The following is a 21,725-nucleotide window of genomic DNA, read 5'->3' on the forward strand; positions in this document are numbered from 1 at the left end:
AAGGAACCTATGGTTCTAATGTGGACTGGGTCTTGCTTCGGGTTCAGCAAGACATGGACACCCGACCATTTTATACCATTGGTAAACATACGTGCTGATACAGGCGCGTAGCTGTCGTTAGGCAAAAAAGCTTTTGCCTGCACTTAATTTTGCCAATTTTTTTTGGAGATAAAATACATCCAGGAGAGGCATAAATGATGCTCTAAAACGCTATCTCCGCGGAGCTTGGGGTGGGGGCTTTGCCCCCTGGACCTGCTTGGGGCCTTAAGCGGCCCCCAGACCCCCGCCGTTATTTTGCCTACACTTCAATTTGGCCTCAGCTACGCGCCTGTGATACATCTATCATAAGCATAGAAAGCAAAGAAGACTTTCCTCCTTTAAATAGCAATTGTAATAACTCTAAATTGGTCTGTCCTACAATATTTGATACCACACTGAAATCCATGAACGAGCCATCCAATATAGGCCACATTGAACAGTCTCCAAAAATTCAAAAATTGGAGAACGGTTACGCAATGACTTGACTGAATCGGACAGCGAGCCCTGTATCCACGCATTGTTAGAAAGAGACCTTAACATTTCGGTAGACACTTATCATGAACCAAATATATTAGTAGATATTGAACCAAATATGTCAATAGACATGGAGCAAAACATAAATATGTCAGTAGACATTGACCCAAATATGTCGGAAGACAATGATTTAAATATATCGACACCAAACAATGAATAAAATTCAGGGTCGACCGAAGATAAAGGGCACCCTTTATCAAATAACAAATTTTTGACATTAGAAAATCTCATTGATACGTCGGTATTTTTTTAGTTTCTTGTCGCTAATTCAAACTTCTTGTCGCGAATTCAAAGTTTCTTGTCACTAATTCAAGTTTCTTGTCGCTTCTTGTCGCTAAATCAATTTCTTGTCGCCTCTTGTCGGCAATTAGTGAGACCCCCTAATTCAGCAGGTGGCGCTACAGGATAAAATGGCTGCCTCCATAGGGAGGTCTTTTCAAAAGTTGTCAACTTTACGAAAGTATGTATACTGGCTACTATGCAACTAAAACGGTTATAAATACTTACACTAAATACCCAAAACCCAAAATTTTGATAAAATGAAAGTAGAAATATATTATCCTGAATTTTGTAGAACATGACAGGGCACACAACAGTTCAATAGAAATTCAGTTCAAAGTCCAACTTTCCTTTTTGTTACATACATGTAACCCAACCATTTGCTTTCCTGCAGGCCCTGTCTACATTTGAGATAAAGGGTTAGTTTGGAAGAAATAGTGGTCACATACATCATGTTGTAACATTATTATAAGTCTCTGCACCTTATAGGTTTGCTTTGAATTTATTGCAGGATGGTATGAAATTTTCTCTGACCCTGCAACCTACCTCTTTTTATTTAGATATTGATATGTCAGGTCAGTGGTCAGAACAATGTGCCATACAAAAAAATGGGAAATTAGTGGTACCGCAGAGTATCACACTTCCATCGACCATGCATTAAAAATTCGGTACTTTTTTTTTTAATTCTGTACATGAATGTCCAGTTAGTGAAGAGATATAATGTAGAAAAATGTATTAATTTAATATTTTTATCAAGTAATAATGCAATCTTTTGTTGATAATTTGATTTTGCACTTTTAAATTGATAATTACTACAATTATTATAAATACATGTAAAACACTTTGAACATATTGATTGTTGTACCAACAATTAGATTTGAGTGATGGACTTGTAAAAACAGGTGACGCTTTTTGTTTCTGATAGTTTTGATAAATGAACGGCTTTTCCAGAAATAAAAGAAAATAATTACAGGTCTCAAGCCATATAATGTGAACAGTAGAATTGTAAAGTAGAAACCCTTAATAAGGATTGCAAACATTGTCCGTAATAATTATAGGTAACAATATGTTGTCCAAAGGAGGACAAGACGGTGACCTCAGCTAGTCGTTTTCAACCTTAAAAGTTCCTCAAATTAATTATTGGACATTTTTTATTTAAATTATGTTTCATTTACTACATTTTGTACCTTCATATATCTTTATTTTAATGATAAGTTTTGTTAAATACTTTTGAACTCTAACCGATTCTGACCGGTGTTTACTCCCATATAAAAATAATCTCGCATATACATGTAGTTGTCTATTTTTAGAAATTTAAATAATCACATTGTACACAATGTCTCCGATGTATGTCTTGTCATCAAATAGACTGCAATTAGTTTTAGCTCTATACAGGACAGTAATGAAGTATGTATCAACAAGAAATGTCTTCTTTTACAATTTTCACATTGTATTTGTCAGTCATTAATACCACTTGCTAATTGTCTCAACCGCTGTTTTATTGTGCCAACAGTTTGGATTTAAGCTGGACAAAAAACTGTTGACTCGTATTACTAGTATACATGTAGATTTTGGCAATTGGATTGAGAAATTTCACAAGTTCCCTGGACTAACAAGAATTTAAAACTCTGACTTGAGTGTTGAAGAAACAAATTTCCCTGAGTGTACTGTACCTAGTTCAGTTCCAGAATCATTTTCCTTTATGCTGATACCATATTTGTTACAAAAAATTCATGTTCAGCTCACTTGGCCTTAAAGGCCATGTTAGCTTTTCTTATCACTTGGCATTCGTGGTTGTCTGTGGTTAATTTGACATAACTTGGTGACAATCCTTGGCATGCCTGCTCCTAAAATTGTATTCATTATGATTTCAGGATAATCGAATTACTAATTTGGGAGTTATTGCCCTTTGCTAATTTTACTTTTTTAGGCAGTTTTTGCCTATTATTTAGAAAATGGAAGCAGATTGATGATTAATGTAAATTGATGAAATGTTCAGTATTTCAGTATCTATTATTGGTGCTTATTTCTGTTGTCCCTTCTTGGAAATATGGCCATTGAAAAAGTCACTGTTGATATTTTTATAAGTTTTTGCCAATTATTTTGAAAATGAAAGGAGATTGATGATTAATGTCAATTTTCAGTATTTCAATGTCTATTTTTGATGTAAATTTCAGAATTCTTGGAGTTATGGTTCTTGAAAGTGTCATTTTGACCATTTTCCCCATTTTTGCATGTTGTTAACAAAACAATGGCAGATTGGAAATTAATGTAAATTTTAATACTATATATGTAAAAGTATGTAAGGTCTATGATTGATTCAAATTTAAATATCTGTTGAATGCATTTTTTATGATTTTTTTCACTTCTAGCTTATTCAGTTAACATAAGTAGAATAATGATTAATGTTTAAATATGCAGTATCATTGCAAACATCATCTGTGCAAATTTGGTCCAAAGTGTTTGACCATTCTTAGGGTTATGCATGTACATGTATTCAACTGTTTAAAGCTATTAAAGAAGTATGATGATACAATACATTTCGATACAATACACAACAGTATGTTGTCCTACATATTTTATTCAGTTAAGAATAAAAAAATGTTTACAGATTTAAAAAAGAATTTTTTATAAGCCAGATTTCACTCTTAGAGTTAATAACTTTGATCTTAACAAAGATTTTTTCTCACAAGACATGTCCTACTTAACTATTTGCATGGTAATTTCAACAATTATTTGAAAAAAAGTTGTATTTTGACTTGTATCGTATTGTATCAAAACCTCAGTCAAATGTATAGTTTTGTTTTGTTACTAAAAGTATCGTGATACATTTATATTGCGGTAAATCATTTCGTCCTTAGATTTGTTTAGAAGCAGTCTTTATAAAAATCAGACAGTAGGTGATTCATGCATGTCAAAAACCCAGCAACCTTTCTTTTACTTTCTATTTAGAATCAGTTACAGACCACATCATCAGTCTTGGTTTTTTTAATTTGGGAGTTGCACTTTTGAGATAATATTTATATTGATTGTACTTCGAATAAACACTTTGCAAGAGTTATCGTTATTGATTTGCTTTGCTTTGGTTGATTTTAGTGTAAAATAAATGTGTGAATTTCTCAAAAGTGCAAATCTGAATACAGAAAAGACTAATATTACATAAAAGTAGAGAATCTGAAGACCATAACACATTATTTGTTTGGTTGGTTTTTCTACACCATTAATCACTTGTACCATAGTCAGTTTATGGACTGGTACTGAAGTAAAATTCATATATTTCTTCCAGTGATGACTCTTAGAACCCATAGGTGAGTTACAGAGCCATATTATAAGTCTGTGGACCTAAGGATTCTTTACTTAATTGTGAAGTGTATGTGAACTTTTGAAGTGTGTGGCAGAATGACCTACGTGTACCTGCGTTGTAGTTGGTAGTATGGTAGTAGACATACCTGCCAACATTTCAATATGCACAAGGGACCTTCTAATTCATTGTAATATTGATGATTTTTTGATATTGTCTATTGGCTTCTTTATGAGTTTATAATGTTTATGTAAACTGTTGTATTGTTGTGAACTGAGGTCAAAATTACTCTCATATGGAAGTCCCTCACAAATGGCCACACACCTTCAATTATTGATTCCATAGGATTTCATATATTTTTGCACCGACATTTTTGGCTGTAGCTTGGACCATATCATACACCTGGATATAAGGAACCACTCAAATTGATCAGTATACCCCAGGATCACTCTACTTGAAATATGAGGGGACGAAGTGTGATTAATTTTTCTGCTTATTTCCAAATTCTGAGGTAATGCTTATATGTCCTCTAGAACCCCAAAATAATCATTGAAACTGGCACTTGGTTTGCATCAAAAATATTTCTTTTGAGTATATATTTTATTTTATCCTTCTTTTTTGTCAAGCATTCCAAAGATTTTAAAGTCTGTTATACACTTCACTCTGAGTAATTAATGTAACTGATATTTTTGCATGACATCCAAGTATATGTTGGAACTTAGTGTCTGTCCAGTACTAATTTTTTGTCTGAGTCAAGTCAAAGTTCATTAGAGGTATTTGGCGAAATAGTGACAGTTGGCAGGTATGAGTAGATTTAAATAGCCAGTTAATTGACTTGGCTAGGGGATTAATTCTTCAGCAGAACTAAATGTAGGTTGTCACTGGCCTGTCACCAAGTGGTTTAGGGTTCAAATTACCATTCAGTCCTTGATGGCAACAGTATAATTCCTATAATTTTTTTAGGGAAATCATGCTTTCCTATTACAAATGAAATAATACAAAATTTGTAAAAGAAATAAATAAGATAGAATAGTTTCTAGGTTCATAACTTGTACATTTGTATCCAAGTTCTGCACATCTGTTATTATTTTCCTTTAGTATGAGGTAGGTGTGGCCTGTAAAAAGACATATATTGTACTCATATTACCTGAGATGTCCAATACATATTGTACATATGATTCAATCATTCATAGTCTGAATTTCCTCCTATCCTGCCACCCTTCTGTATTTCATTTGGACAATATGTCAGGATGGAGTCAGAAAGATGTACCTTACTAAAAGTTAGATTTTTAGAAGTACTGCTGTACAGTACTTCAGATTTCATGTTAAAATTGTACATGTCATACCTGCACTACCTTGTTTTATTCCAGATTCACTGTTCTGTATGCTGATTCCATATTCAATACTAAGATTTCATTTTTTAGCTCACCTGGCCAAAGGCCATGTGAGCTATTGCCATAATTTGGCATCCGTCGTCTTCCGTCGTTGTCGTTAACAATTATACAAAACTCTTCTCCTCCGGAACTACTTGACTAATTAGAACCAAACTTGTTATGAATGTTTCTTTAGGTATCCTGCATAGAGCTAATGTGGGAATTTTTTATTCGTCAAAAAACATGGCTGCCGTTACTAAAAATAGAACATAGGGGGTCAGACAGTAGTTTTTTGCATATATCTCCTAAACTGTTAGGTTTAACTGAATTTTGACATTGGTAAACGTGTTAAGCATGATGAGATCTATCTCTGGTCAAATTTTGGTTTTAATCCGTTAAGCCATGAAGGAGTTATTTCCCTTTTTCAACGATTCTTGCTATTTTAAATGTTATTTCTTTCCAAAACTCTTCTCCTCTGAAACTACTTGACTAGTTGAAATCAAACTTAGTATGAATGTTCCTTGGGGTATCCTACATAGAACTGATGTGGGGATTTTTGATTGGTAAAAAAACATGGCCGCCGTTACTAAAAATAGAATATAAGGGTCAGACAGTAGTTTTTCACATATATCTCCTAAACTGTTAGGTTTATCCAAACTCTCTCAATAGCTGGAATGATCCATATTATTAGGACTACAAAAGTCTTCAGACTCTTTGTAAGAGTTATTGCCCTTGAAAGGGGAAAATGACTTTTTTTTTAATAGTTTTCAGTCAATATCTTGAAAACTATGATAAATTAAAAGAAACTTTCAATTCTTGAAAAGATCTTGTGATAGTCCTACCAAAGACTTCTTTAGTCAAAATTGTTGGACAACTTCTCGTTTAATTTATTGCCTTTGAAAGGCAAAATACAAGAAGTTGAGCGATTCAGGCTCCAGGGAGCCTCTGGTTATTGAAAAGTTTCCAATCATACTTTTTATCTATGCTAACATTGGTCCTTATTAGCATTTACTTAATCAGCATTTACTAAGGTAACATTAATGACTTCTGGTATTAGTGTATTATAAAATAAAATCTTGACTCAGAAATATTGTGGTGTCTTTAGAATTCAAAAAAAAAATCCAGTTTTTGCCTATCATTGATCTGCAGACTATGTTGAGCTCCTGATAACTTCTCAAAATATTTACATAGACATGCATATAGGTGTTTGAAAATGTTACTGCAGTTAATGTAGATAATGTACATGTAAATACAGAAGTTTTGGTAAGACGAAGACTTGGAAATGTTTCAAGCTGAGTTTCCTTTTAAAAATTTCAGTGGTCTTCACCAAAATAGTAAGGTTTTATTTTTATTGTGTTCCTAGAATATGCTAACTACATGTACATTAACACTAATAGGTATTTATTGAAAAAGATAACTTAAGTTGTGTACATTTTTTTATTATTATAGTGTAAACCTTATTTTGACAAGAGGATTGCAGAGATCTAAACCAGTCATGGGAGCTTATGATGCAGAGTTTGATCAGGCTAAATCACGTCTAAATACTCTGAAGGAGGAACCTGGAAATGATGTCAAACTCAGGATTTATGCTTTGTTTAAACAGGTATTTCTAGTGTTTTGGATACTTTTTGACATTCTGTTGTCTTTGTTTAGTTAAACATTTTACTATTGATTAACATGTACATTATGGTTGTATACACCTATACTTATATCAGGCATTTACATGTATAATATAAAACTACATGTTACCTATATTTACATTGTATAAACATTTTTGGGGTTGTAGAGGAACTACTGTCTCTTTATCCATCTTCCTCTTACTTACAAGCAAAACATCTCCATTTTAGAGATTTTGAAGATCATTTATATGTTGTGTATGAATCATGCACAGAGAAGAAAGGTATTGTTAAATACAAGTAAGGGGAGATTATCCAAACTCAGGGTTTATATCTTATCTTGAGTCATATTGATTTTTAAAATCATGTTTTTTTTAGGCTACGGTTGGAAAATGTAATGCTAAGAAGCCTGGTATGATGGATTTTGTAGGTAAAGCTAAATGGGAAGCATGGAACAGTCTAGGAGCAATGTCACAGGTGATTTTCAATACAAGATATTTTTTATTAATTGCTGTGAAACCAAACTACATTTTAGTTGCCTTTTTTTTCTTTCTTGATATAAAAATCAATTACTTTTGCATGACAAAATGAGTTTCATGTTGAATAACTATGTAAGTGTAACTATCAATCATTGTCCTTTGCTGTATTGTCTATACATACGTATGATTCCCTCTTGTTTCCCTTGATTTTAATTAACTATGTTACACTATTATGCATGGTACTGTCTGTACCTCTGTATGCCATTCAACCTGTCATACAGTATGGATTTTGATTTTTTTATGGAACATTTGTCTTAATGGAAGGTAGATTGTTGTCCTATTTCATTTTTATTCTATTTTTCTTGTCTGAAAAATGGAACTGAAAACACTGGTGATGCTTTTTGTGAATTTTTGTTTCAGAATTAAATGAATTTAAAATTCTCTGAATTCTCACAAATAATTATCAGAAAATATCTATTCAGATAGTAAAAAGAATAAAGAATAGAAAACAATAGATATTTTTTAGACCATTTTTTGAGATTCCCTGTTTTTACAGCTAAAAAATTATTAATTGTCTCTTATTGCCTATTGTCATCCCATTTCTGAAAAAAACCCAGTTTACTCTTAATTTCAGGACGAGGCTCAGAAAACTTATATTGATCTGATCAATGGTTTGGCAGGTGAAGAAGCTGAAGCTGCAGCCAGCGCTCCAACTGGAAAGTTTGAAACACTAAATGTGAATGTGGAGAATGGAATTTATAAAATTACTCTAAACAGACCTTCTAAGAAAAATGCGATAAATTTCAAGGTAATTCTGAATTGAATTATGGTTTCTGATTAACAGTTTTGAACATTTAATATATACAAATTTACAAAATAAAACAATATCTTTAACCTGTACAATTTGTATCTTTACATGGTGATAAATTAAGAATTATAATTACTTTCGATTTTGATACTGACAATATCTTGTATGCCTTGACAAGTGCATGAGCGTGTGTTGAGATGTTTCACATGACACCGTCAGTATCTAAATTGAAAGTACCTAAATGTATTATTCTGTTTATCGGTACTCTAATAATTTTGATTATTTTAATGCAACTACAAACTCGTGATGTGTGACATCATTTTCTTTCAAAACTCAAGAAGTTCTAATGATGTCACAATCACTCCGCATGTTTTAACAGATATTTTCAAAGATTTTGTTATGGACAAGAGAAAGAAAAATATCTGTCATCAAAAACAAAGGAATTGAGTACAGGTTACCAATAACATGTTATATTTGGTTGTTTTAATCTTCTTTATATTTCATATCTTTTAACTGCTTGCATTTTTTTTACCTTCATTCACAAGCCATATCTTACTGACTAGTGCAGATTGATTTGGGCAGTAAAAATATACTGAAAACTATAGAAAAAGAGTGCTCAGTATTTTCTATACTTGTATTTGAGATGTTTATTCCAGATGTATGAAGAGATTGGTGCTGCCCTAAGTGAAGCAGCCAATGACAAGTCCTGTACTATTGCTGTTATGACAGGTAAGTTAAATAGCCAATGGTAAATACTGTATCTACTGTAATATGTCAGCATGTTATTTTTGGTATAGCTGGTGCTTCTAATTAAATTCCTATAATCTGACCTAACCTGTAATTAGAAATGTTAATGGTCACATGACCAAACCAAGATAACTTGGGACTTTTCTTGTGTTGATAAGTTTATGCAAATAAGGTAGAATAGACTACTCAAAATTGAACATGGATTCAACCAATTTGAAATTTTATTATTTTAAGCAGCCATATATTATAGGCTTTACAGTCAAGATTTATGACAGTAAAGCTCACTTCTGTGATGTTGAACAATAGCACTGTTTGTCTAAAGTATAAATTTTCTGTGTCTGAAAATTAGTGTTTTGCCTCCTGCACAATGAATCCGGGATCTGCCCTACATACTAGCCTTGGTTTAAAAGATTGTAGCTGAAATATCTAATGATAGGTCTTGTACCATTTGAATAATGACATGAATATAAACCATCCAATTTTTTTAACTGGGTATATGTAGTAAGAAAATAGTATTGAATGAAGTAAAATAGAAAATAAAAGTAAAAAAAAACACATTGTCAAGAGTGGTGAAAAAATGCATATAGCAAATAGTTTCTGTTTATCAGTTTTTACTAACTTCTACTGGCCAACTCACCAAAGCCAAGTAAAATTTGCATTTGGCTATTGCTAATTATTGTGATGAGCACTCACCAAGGTGGCAAGTGCTAATTTTGATGATCCTAGACAATTCAGTTTTATTTACCTTAATTTCCCATTTTTTGCCAATCTAACATGGCAAGATTGGTCAGGCGTCGATTTCACAAAAAGTCGTAAGTGTGAAATTGATCGTAAATCATGACGTCATAATGCTATTTTAGTTTATGACGTCATTACTTACGATCAACTATACACTTATGACTTTTTGTGAAGACCAGAAGAACTAAAAAAAAATGTTCCACACCTTCTTTTTTTTTTCAGGATCTGGAGATTATTATTGCAGTGGAAATGACCTTGGGAACTTTGCTGGTGTCTCTCCTAATGACATTGCTGATATGGCTAAAAAAGGAGGAGATATTTTAGAGTAGGTATACTTTATTGAAAGAGATATTAGATAATCGGGAATATATAGTGAAACTCATGTTTGTGAGTCTGTTACATTATTTTTCAGAATGAAAATTTCAATGATGAATTTTTTCTTTTAATTTGTAAGAAAAAGAAAATGTAAAATCAGTCTGTAATTTGTTAATGTTTTATCTACTGATTATTTCAGGAAGTTTGTGAATGCCTTTATAGACTTCCCAAAGCCACTGATAGGTCTTATAAATGGACCAGCTGTTGGAGTATCTGTAACAGTTCTTGGACTCTATGATGTTGTATATGCCACAGATAAGGTAAATATACCAGTATGGTGAAACAAACTTGATACACCTAAAACATGCTAAAATAATCATGATTCAAGGGTAGAAATAAGACACTTTATCTAACTGGTCAAGCATGCAAGTTTGCTGAAACAGAACTAACTGGGGTGAAGTTTACATGCCTTATGATATGTTGAACATTAAAAAAAACATTCAAAACTAGGTGACCCAGCGTGCAAGTTCTGTTTGACTTCTTACTTCCCCATTAAGAAATTGCTTGCTGCAGGCTAGCGGAAGAGTGCTTCTACATGCGTTTCAAACGTGTATTTTGCTCCTTAGTTATGACTCTTAAGCAAGCAAACTAGGATCTGCTGGACAGAAGTTTATACCAATTGTTGGTATAATCACTTTATCATGTTTTTATTATGACCAAAATTTTGATCAATATATAAATGAGTATGTTATAGAAATTGGAGAATATCATTATTCATTAGAGAATCTGTATTATTGTCTTAACTTATCATGTACATTGATACTTATTATTGATTTCTTTATCCTTTGCAATGATTGGACTTCAAATTCTATGGATGAAAGATATGACCGATAGATAATCCACTTGTAAAAATACAGGAATATATATTTTTATCCAACTAAATCAACTTATGACATAGCATGTTAGATTTTTTAAATTCATACCATTTCCCATGCTCAGTATTTTACCAAGGGAAATCCTGCTTTAATTTGACAAGACTTGCTATACTTAGTGACATTATATCTTTCAGGCAACATTTCATACTCCATTTTCCCAGCTTGGACAATCACCTGAAGGATGCTCATCATATATCTTCCCTAAAATCATGGGAACAGCAAATGTAAGTACAAATAGCAATATTTTTTACTGTTGCATACATGTGACGTTCATTTAAGAAATTTTATTACTGTTAACCCAAGGTAAATAATGTCTGTTCTGCATATCTGGACAGAAGTTATTACAGGTATAGGGTTTTTAAGTCACGTTCTAGTTTCAGTTTTCCTTCCGGAATTTTAGATGTAGAATGTATTGAAATCCAAAGGCCGGTCTGCATTTTATTGTTCACTTCCAGGAAATGAAAATGCTGTATCACTATGCAAAATCTTCTATTTCTATGCTTTTCTTAACATTTTTATTCAGTAGAACTAGATATTTGTCACTTTTTATCAGTATTTTTTCACAAAAATATATTTTGCTTTTACCATTGAACTCAATGCTATGTTAATGACGAATCTCTATGCATTTGAATGGGAGATGAGGACCCATTCTCATGAAATCACAGAGTCACGTGACAAGACGTACATACCGTATTGTATCAAGCCCAGTATGTCAAGATAAACACGCTGTTGATATTTATAGACCTATTAGTAAGGTATATGTTAGGTCTATTGGTGATGTCACAGTCAAGATGAGTATTGTTATTGGAAATCATTGATAGTGTTTATGAAACTGTGCAGTGATCTGATTGTCAAAATATTGCTTTGAGTAAGAACAATAAAAGCAAAGAAAAAAAAACTGAAATAATCGATAAAAATATGTAAGCATCTCTGACACTGCCAAAAACCTGAATGAAATACCTTTCACTGTAAAGACAGGGTCTTTGAATCCAAGATTATTGTATTGATTAATCTATTTTCAGGCAAGTGAAATGCTCCTGTTTAACAAGAAAATAACAGCCAGTCAAGCCTGTCAGAGAAACTTGGTTACAGAGGTTTTCCCAAATGAAACCTTTCAGAAAGAAACAGAAGCTAGGCTATTGCAGTATGCCAAATTACCCAAAGTGGTAAGTAATAAGGATTATTTCAAGAGGCTGTCAATGTAAAAATCAGGCAGTTCCTATATGGGTGGCACAGGCAAGTTATATATATACCTTATGTATATCTACTATGACTAAGTTTGTTTTAAATCGGCAATGGATGGCTCTAATTTACTTCTTTTTAATCATTGAAAACAAAATTTGTAATTTGCCACCCACTAAGTGCTCTTTTAGATGAGAATTACTTCTTATATAAGCAAAAAAAGTCCAGACCACCTCTTAGTTTAGTGGAAGGTTTTCAATCTTTTTAAAAAGTCATTGTAAAGGATATTAATGAAACTTAAATGTTTTTTATATCCAACTATTTTCAATTGTCAGTTTCAATAGTTATATAGCAAATGTGGTTTAAACTAAACAACACAATATAAATTCTTTACACAAAAATTTATACTTAATTATTTTTTATGAAATAATTTGCAGTAGATTTATTTTTGTGCAAAAAATAAAAAAAAAAAATGAAAACTTTTTGGTTTCATATTGCTAATGCACTAACATTCACCATTTCAGAGTTTACAAAAATGCAAATTGGTATCAAGAGAATTGGAAAAAGAAAAATTATACAAAGTGAATAAATTCGAGTGTGATGTTCTTGTAGAGCGATGGCAATCTGAAGAATGCATGAATGCGATTATGGCATTTTTCCAAAGTAAAGGATCTAAACTATAAACTATCAATAGGCTGTGATTTATTTATTGAAATTATTAAAGATTATTTTATTAAATGGCATTTATCACTTTAGTAATTAAAACATTATGCATGAATGTGTTAAAGAATATTATAAAAAAAGAAAAATGAGTTAAGAGTCAGAGTACTTTTGTTGCCACATAAAACAGAAGTTTATATGTTGACTTTTGTGGGAAATTATATTTATTGCTAGTTAAATGAAGTTTACTACTAATAAATATTACTTGATAATTGAAGTGTTATAGATACTTAATATTTAGTAATATTTGAGTCTGAATATAAACAGGCAGTATAATAGTGTATCTACTTTACTAGGGGAATATAATTTTTTTTTAAATTAATTGCTTTACCTTGACAATTTATCAACAAAAATATTTATTCAATACTTCTGACTAAAGCAAATTCTTTGAGGAAACCTCAAGTTTGGCATACAAATTCTATAAAAATTCTAGTTTATAAATTGAATCTTAAAAAATCACAAGATATGATCATTATTTTTTGTTAGTACAAATGTAATATGAAAATAAATATTTTGTTTTACCATTTGGTCTGAATGACTTTTTCTAAAATGGAGAAATTATATAAAGAAACAAAATTACAGTTATATATACTGTTGTGATAGTTGAGCTTATAAGTTTTGTAAAACAGTTGGAGTGCTGCGTTCAGTGGAGGTAGAAAAGTAGTAATTTTTTTTTGTCCACCGGAAAGATCAGTCCTTCACTGATTCTTTCGCAGTGGGGCTAGTATTGTCTTGGCAGTTGATTTTTGTTTACATTGTGAAACCAGAATAAAAAATACAAATACCTCACCCAGTGTAGACCAATGTAATCATTTGATGTTCTTAAGAATTTTTTTTATCTTAAATCATGAAGAGCTAGTGGGTTTTTTATACCCCCACTATGTGACTTGGGTCATTTATTGGAATCACCTTGTATGTCTGCAAAAATTTCACCACAAAAAACTTCGCTCCCACTGGAAGGATTTAATCAAAATTTGGTATGTTGGCTTATATATATTGGGCATATGTTGTGAGCAGTTCGGGTTGCTGTCTGATATCAAGTTTCTGTTTCCAGATTTTCGCTATGTGGTATGATAATTTATCATGTTAGAGAACATTTTTGTCACAAAAGTCCCAGCCCTCACTGAATCGATTTATTACATATTTGGTATATGGCTATATATAGAAGAGACATATGTTGGGGCATGTGTTGTAAGGTGTTTTGGTTGTTGTCCAGTATGAACTTCCTGTACATCTTGGGGTATACGTGCCAGGCATGACCATGTGTGCAACTTCATGTCCTTGGTGTAAGTATTACAATTTTGCAGCAGCCCACAAATTGAAAATCGTTTTAACATTGTGCTCTGCTAAAATTGTAAATATAATTGACATATCTTGGAAAACCAAACCAACCATAGTCCACTGAAGAAAGAATGTATTGTTTTTAGCTTTCTCATACTACATACAAAAAGGCTTAAGTCAACATCAGTTAAAAACAGGAAATTCTAACTGAAAAATTTGTTATATATTCTCTTTTAATAACTGATGTTTTTGATCTACCATGGAAAAGACTTTGATTCAGGTGATATAATAAAACCTATTTTTACTTAATGTGACCTATGGTTTATGGTGTTCATATAACATTGACTACCAATGCACCAATGTTAGTGAATCTGTGAAGTGGATGTACAGTCTGAGATATTCATAATATTGACTCTGACAATGTACCAATGCTCACATTGAGTACAGGTTTCAAGAAGTAATCATCAACAGACTAAATGTCTATGGACCATGATATCTAAGATGGCATGTTATATTTGGTTCTGTGGTGAAGATGAGAAAAGTGATTTTACAGATGTGATTCCAGAATCTAATGGTAAGTTAAATATTTATTTGTCAGATCTAGATGTAATTTGAAGGTTTTACATACTGTAAAAGTACTTTAATTCGTGGATACCAATTTTCGTCGATTAGGGAAGAAACATGTGTTCATGGATTCTTGATTTCTTGGTTTTGAGGTGTTTAGTATACACATTAATGGGAATCTCCTTTTCGTTGGGAACCAAATTTCGTGGTTTGGCCTACCCAAAAAAACCATGAAAATTGATACCCCACAAACAGTAGTACTTTCACAGTAGATCCTTTCAGAGTTTACTTTAAGGTGTGTTTACACTTTGTGTTGAAGACCTTTGGTGATCTCTATTTACTATTTTGTATTTAAGTTAAACACTGGTGCATATGTTGCATTTCACCATATCCATACTTTTATCTAAGCATTCAGTGAATGGTGTCTGTATGTAACCTTTTAGTTTTTATGTTATTTCTGTGTATTTTCACTACATACACTATCTAGCGTTCTCTTATGATAGTGTCTATTAATTGTATATGATGTGATTTGATATTTGTAATGCTCAATAAGGTAGAATATGAGATATAATCTGCAATTCCTCTGAAACCACCAAATGGAATATGATGAAACTTGCATACATTCATCATCAGATGATGTTATTTTGAACTCCCTACTTTGCATTTACATTTGAATGACTTTTTGGGGTTCATGCATGGTTTCTAGGGATTTTTTTCAACTAGAATGATTGATGTTTTGTCTGAATAGCTCTAGATGCTATAATACTTTTCTCAATGTTGTACTTCCCTTCTTTTGTTTAACCCAGATTTGGCATTATATGAGCAACTCAGTGGGTGTTTCTACAAAAGTAGATGTTGCTAACAGTTACCCTACCAGTGCACCTGGTCTATACTCCAACTTTTTAGTTAGATCATGGTTGCTCATTCATTCTTTAGTTTCTATATGTATTCTTTTAGTTAATAGTGTTATGAATGATATTTTGCCTGATTTCTTGTTCTTTAAAAATAAGAGATGAGGTATGATTGCCAATGAGACAGTCATCCACCAAAAGCCAAGCAATAAACAAGTCAACTTTAACATGTTACCACATGGTCTTCAATGATGGGCAAAACCCATAGCATAACGCAAGCTGTAAAAGGCCTCAAAATAAATGAAGTGTAACTGTTCATAAAAACGAAAATTGACCTAATCTATAGTAAAAATGTAAAATGAGTAACAATGTACATAATAACAACAACAACCACTGGACTACAGGTTCCTGGCTTGGGACAGGCACATAAAGTATGTGGAAAGGTTAAACATGTTTGTGAGCACTCAACCTTTCCCTTAACCCGGATCAGTGGTGGGAAAATACAACAATAAAAAAAACTATAAAAACCTGGATTTAACTCTTGAGATCAATACAGAAAAAAAACTAATAAATAGGGCAAAAGACAACAAGCTATATCTACCTTGAAAGAGTTCTCACTTTTTATGTTAGCCAGTTCAAAATCCAAAAGCAACTGATAAGCACACCACATTTACTCAAACAAAAATATCAATAAAACACGTCCAAAAAATTTAATGAAACTATATCATAAAATGTCTGAGTAAAGCAAGGTTTTCATGATAATGCCAAGATAGAAAGCACTGATGTGTTGATGCACATTAACATAATAATGTGACGTGGGATTTGTTAAATTTGAACTTTGTAAAAGAACTATTAAACGCCACAGGTATACTTAAAAACATGGAAAAGAGTACCTAGGTAAAAAATTAATTCAATTCAGTTGTCTGTAAGTTAAACAACAGGATTAATTGAAACATAAAATAAAATATCGAAGTAAAACAAGATCTTCATGCAAATGCCAAGATATAAAGTATCTTCTATACATGTTTTAGTCTGTGTGTTCTGATCATGAATACCTTGTTCCTTGTTCTAATCATGGTCGACTTGCTTTTACTCTCGGTCATGAAACTGGTATTTATGGCAAATTAATTTCTGCCTTCAAATGATATTTTAACATGTCTCTCTCATTGGGAGCCTCTGATAATCAAAATAATGAAGGTTTTTTTTTAGGAAAGTATTTTGAAGGATTTCATATGATCTGATGATGTGTTATAATAACAGTTTATATAAATATCTGTACATGTTTATTTCATATCTGATTCAGATCATGCAATCATATTTTATATCCCTCAACTGCAAATCTATATTTAATTGTGGCATAAATAGATTATAATATATGTCAGTTCATAATAATTCTGATTCAGGGTTTCTATGGATGAGGAATATTATGTCTCACTGTAGAGTAAGTCACTTAAATACAAGTTATACAACCACAAACAAACAGGCTATGATTTCATTGGAAAATTGGGGTTAGACTGTATATGATTCACCTTGTCCATTCTTCAAAATCTCTTGTTGGCATAACTCCTCTTAAATCATTCAATAAATTGCAATAAAACTTTATAAGAAGTTTAGACATCATATATAGAAGTGCTTCAAGCTAGATAAATAGATGGTTGCTGAGGGAGCTAAAATCCAATTTAAGTTTTTTTCATGTTGCAAAAAGATCAGGGATCATTTCTATAAAAATTTCACCTAACCTCCATCAGAAATGTGTAACATGGCAGCAGGCTAATGTAATATCTGAACTAGATTTTGTTTATTATGAAAAGAACAAGGTATGTTTTGAGGAATGTTATGGTATAAGATATACCATTGATGTGGTAATAGGGTAAACAATCTGTTGTAGAATAAATACACATGTCAAAAAGCTGGAATTAGAAATATTTAAAGGGTTAATAGACTTGTTAACTTTTTGGATAATCTGATACAGAAAAACAGCTAATCCTTAATTAAGGAAGTGTCAAATTAATCAAGTGATTCATTAAATGGTGCCAGTAAAAATGATATATATCTAAGAGTACTGTGGTGTTATTTTCATGAGACAGAATCTTTCAAAGCTAATAGTTTTGACCAGATCAACTCACTTTTCAAGACCTGAGAATGACCTACAGATGATGAATATGTTCTTAATTTATTAGATGTTCCCTCAATTTGTATCTTGTTAAGGTCATATTACATCAGAAAATACAGTAGTCATTTTCTTAAACAAAAAAACTTGTCTCTGCAAATCTGTTTCCAGAAAGCAACAATGCGTTTGTTCTAATTGATTAGGACAGTTTTAAAAAATAGAAAAGCAAATGCATAATTTCCTTCCTGCGCCACACGAAAATTGTAATATTATACCCAGATACTTTATAGTGCACCCCCCACTTCTGATATATTGCCACCTTTGGGACTAGGCCATATTTTGGTGATATGTGAGGGTGGCGATAGATCGAGGAAACATTTATATAGAAACTATAGTAATTTTGGAAATGTGTGGCGATATAAGAGGGACAGCCATTAAAGAGATGTGGTATAGCGAGGGTGCACTGTATATGCCTGTACTTGTAGACAGGATACATCATGGTGTACTGTGAATTTGCCATGATAGACATATATGCACAAAAAAAAATAGTAACTGCTGGCTGCAAGATAATATTTCATATAGTCTCTTCTGCTCTAGTATCTTAAACAGTTATTGTCATTTATTAAGCCACTGTCTTTTGATAGACACATGGTATCATGCTGGAAATAAAAAAAAATACTATGAAAACTGAAAGGAACTATTAACCTACACCCTACAGGGATTATATTTAAGAATTTTTTCAACTAGCTAAATTTAGCCAGTACTGAAAGTTTACAATAGCCAAATCTAAGTTTTTTTTGGGGGTTATTTATGAAGGTATAGAATTCCACAAAGAAATTTTAGCAAGGGAAAATAAATTCAATTTTACTTGCATTTAGCAAGTATTTCCCCTTTATCCAATAACTGCCCAACTACAGCACATGGATTGCGGCTTTTGTGCATTTTTCTATATGATTACAGCTATATAGTCAGACTGTATTCACAAATGAAGTTAAAAAAAAGTATGCTAATTAATTTGAATATTTCAGATAGTGTATGATGACATCTCCTGGTATGGATGAACGATTATATATATGCAGATAGTAATGAGGATTAATCCATGCTTGACTGAAACCACAAGAACATAGTAAGTATGCTACCTAATATTTAATTAAACATTTTAGAAATGATGTGAATCTCCTGTCTATCAGTTTCTACTCCTGGTTTCTTCAAACCATCTATCTATAGGAAGCCATATGTTTTATTTACTGCCTGTTTCTCATTTGATAAATGATGCCAGTATTTCACCATTAATTTATTAAATGGTCAGCATAAAGGAGATTTTCTGGCAATTATTGGTAATTGATGAACACATTCTACTTTCTACCTCATCAAAATGTATTTAGGATGTGGGGCTTCTTAATTGTGTTTTATGCGTTAAGCATGTTGTATTCACAGTCATACTGAAATATATCAGTTCATATATATATATATACTCAGATTGGTATATCTACCTTCTGAAGGAGCGGTAATTCTGCTTCACCCTTGACTGTCGGTCCATCTGTCTGTCATACTTTTTTCATGACTTTTTTTACTGTAACCACTTGTTACAGCCACATGATATTTTGACACAAGCTTTATGTTTCACAACTAGAATTTGACTATGAGTAAGTTTGATGTAGTTGTATAACTAATAGCCATGGGCTCATAGATACATGTATCTTGTTTCATGCTTTGTGGGTTTTATTTTAAACAAATTGTGTGTGTTCTGTGCATTTCATTTTATTACTGGTAATTTTACTGTGCCTTTATTTATTTATTAATTTTTCTAAAAAATAAGTGCAAAAAAATGTAAAATGGTATAATCTAAGGTATTGTATAGGTTTTATTATAATGTCAAAGATAAAAAAGGATGGATTTGATTACTGTTATAACCTTGGTTCCCTTGATTACTCTTCAAGAGGCACTATGCCGAAGGATTTGTATCTACTGTAAAAACTTAGTCTTAAGTAGTAGTCTTTGTAAGAATCATGCAAAATCTGTAAAATGTGATACACCCTAAAAAAGGCTACACATTTTTATTTTTGTAATTAAGTTGTTTTATGCATCTTTATTATGAAATGTGTAATTTTTCATTCCAATTTGTCTGCTCTTAGAAGATAATCAACATGGAAAATCCAATAGATTCTATTGTATTCGAGTGTCATTTACAGAGTTATCTCCTTTAATTTTGAAATCTACAGTGTATTCTATATAATTTTTATCTCCGAAGAACATGGATTATATGAAAAACTGAATGTTAATTTCTGTTCACTATGGCAAAATATCAAAAATAATGTAGGCTTTTTACTCATGAATCACATTTTGCATGATTCTTGCATGATTCTTAGCTGGAGTGCTACTTAACTATTCCAAATTTAGATCTTTGAAACTTGATGTTTCTGTACCTTGTTTCATAGAAAATCTCTAATTGGAATTTCAACCATTCTGAATATATGAAATTGAAGATTTAAGGAAAAATTCTCAACTTCAGATTTTTTATTTTAAGAAACCCATGCCATATATTTTAATCAGCATGAACTTGGGAACTATACATCGGAGGAATATGAAATTTAATATATACATGTAGCTTTCGCAGGATGGGTTGAGTGTCATGTATATTTTTTTGTTTCCTGCACCTATAAACTTCCTGTTTACCTGATTTTTGGTGTTGCAGGAGCATTCATTTCTATGGACTTATTTCTAAAAGTTTTTATCAATAGGTAAACATTCATGCAATGTTGTGATATAGTATTATTATCATTGAACTAAACCTTAGATTTATTTAAAAATACATTAAAACCTGTGTAAACAGAACTTTTTGTTCCGTTTAGATAGGTGTTTGGTTTATACAGGTTTAAATTGTATAGATATTAAAAGGAAAGACCATCCATTCCAGTTTGATTCAGTTTAGGCAGGTTTCACTTAATAGAACAAATTAAAGTTGCTTTAAAATGACAGCTTTTATTTAAAGGCTGAAGACTGTTTTGCTGTCATATTTCATATCATCGTTATCAATTTCTTTTCAAATTCTTTTCACCACTTTTTATTCTGTATTTTCACTTTATCAGGCTTATGTAACATACATGTTTACATGTATACAGATTTCTGTCTGAAGATACAACAGATCTCTCTCTTGTAACATTGTGCACCACCTTATGTATTGTTTTTTCTAAGTTTCATGCAAAAGTTGAATTCATGGTGATGCTTTGTTATACATAAGTTTGAATATAGTTGCTGAAGAGTCTAGAATTTATAGTTAAATATTTGACAACAGTTTTCTTATTACTGGTTGAAAATGCATAACTTCAGCATTCATTGTTACCAACAGGATGTGGAAAACATTTTTAGGGAGATATGAGATTTGACTTCTGTTTTCCTAAATGGTTACATTAACCAAAAATTGTTAAATTGTTATAATCTTCTTTGTGTCCTATTTTGTCCTCAATATCCTCAGGAGATTGACAAAAATTGGTCCCCAGACTGTGATTTGCACTGGTATAAATGAAAAATTCAAGGTTACTGTCATCACATATTACCACTGTTTAAAAGCATTGGGAAAAATTGTAGAGACCTGTCACTTGATTTAAAAAAAGTCTAAGGACACCATAAGATCTTCAGAAAATCTGAAATAGCCACCCTTCGAAGATGACCTCCCATTTTAATATAAGAAAAAACTATTCCAACAATATCATTGAGCTGTTCTTGGTGACAATGGAAAATTGTGAACATATGGGAAACACTTGTGTTTGTTCAGTTCACTTACTATTCATTTAAATTGTTTTGAAATCAACAAACTTAAAATTCTGTGAACCTATGAATAGAAGTATGAATA

General features: G+C 31.8%; 2 protein-coding genes across 3 annotated transcripts in view; both read left to right on the top strand.

Annotated features, from left to right (window-relative positions):
* The first annotated feature begins 934 nt into the window (after positions 1-934).
* Positions 935-13,155, top strand: LOC148616490 (enoyl-CoA delta isomerase 2-like). Of its 2 annotated transcripts, none has more exons than XM_088583573.1 (10): positions 935-1,033; positions 6,976-7,129; positions 7,521-7,619; positions 8,256-8,429; positions 9,086-9,158; positions 10,137-10,239; positions 10,429-10,549; positions 11,299-11,388; positions 12,187-12,330; positions 12,871-13,155. In XM_088583573.1, exons 1-10 carry the CDS (start codon positions 984-986, stop codon positions 13,027-13,029), a joined length of 1,167 nt encoding a protein of 388 aa, XP_088439699.1. In that variant the 5' UTR covers positions 935-983; the 3' UTR covers positions 13,030-13,155. The 2 variants fall into 2 exon arrangements, with proteins under 2 accessions (XP_088439699.1, XP_088439700.1); XM_088583574.1 differs by lacking the exon at positions 935-1,033 and adding an exon at positions 1,171-1,271.
* Positions 13,156-18,907: 5,752 nt separating this feature from the next.
* Positions 18,908-21,725, top strand: part of LOC148616491 (uncharacterized) — a 140,087-nt gene continuing 137,269 nt past the window's right edge. The window contains exon 1 of the mRNA XM_088583576.1: positions 18,908-18,998. The gene's annotated coding sequence lies outside the window, so the exon portion shown is untranslated. The remainder of the gene's footprint in view (positions 18,999-21,725) is intronic.

Source organism: Perna viridis, chromosome 5, assembly GCF_037379345.1.
Source record: "Perna viridis isolate PV_CMFRI_1.1 ecotype Kerala chromosome 5, ASM3737934v1, whole genome shotgun sequence".
In the NCBI taxonomy this organism is placed as follows: Eukaryota; Metazoa; Mollusca; class Bivalvia; order Mytilida; family Mytilidae; genus Perna; species Perna viridis.

Excerpts from the sequence above, each read along its gene's own strand:
- LOC148616490 (XM_088583573.1), top strand. The coding sequence starts at position 984 with ATGGCTGCCTCCATAGGGAGGTCTTTTCAAAAGTTGTCAACTTTACGA. Across the intron at positions 7,620-8,255 it reads GTCTAGGAGCAATGTCACAG|GACGAGGCTCAGAAAACTTA; the intron begins GTGATTTTCAAT and ends TCTTAATTTCAG. Across the intron at positions 12,331-12,870 it reads ATGCCAAATTACCCAAAGTG|AGTTTACAAAAATGCAAATT; the intron begins GTAAGTAATAAG and ends TCACCATTTCAG.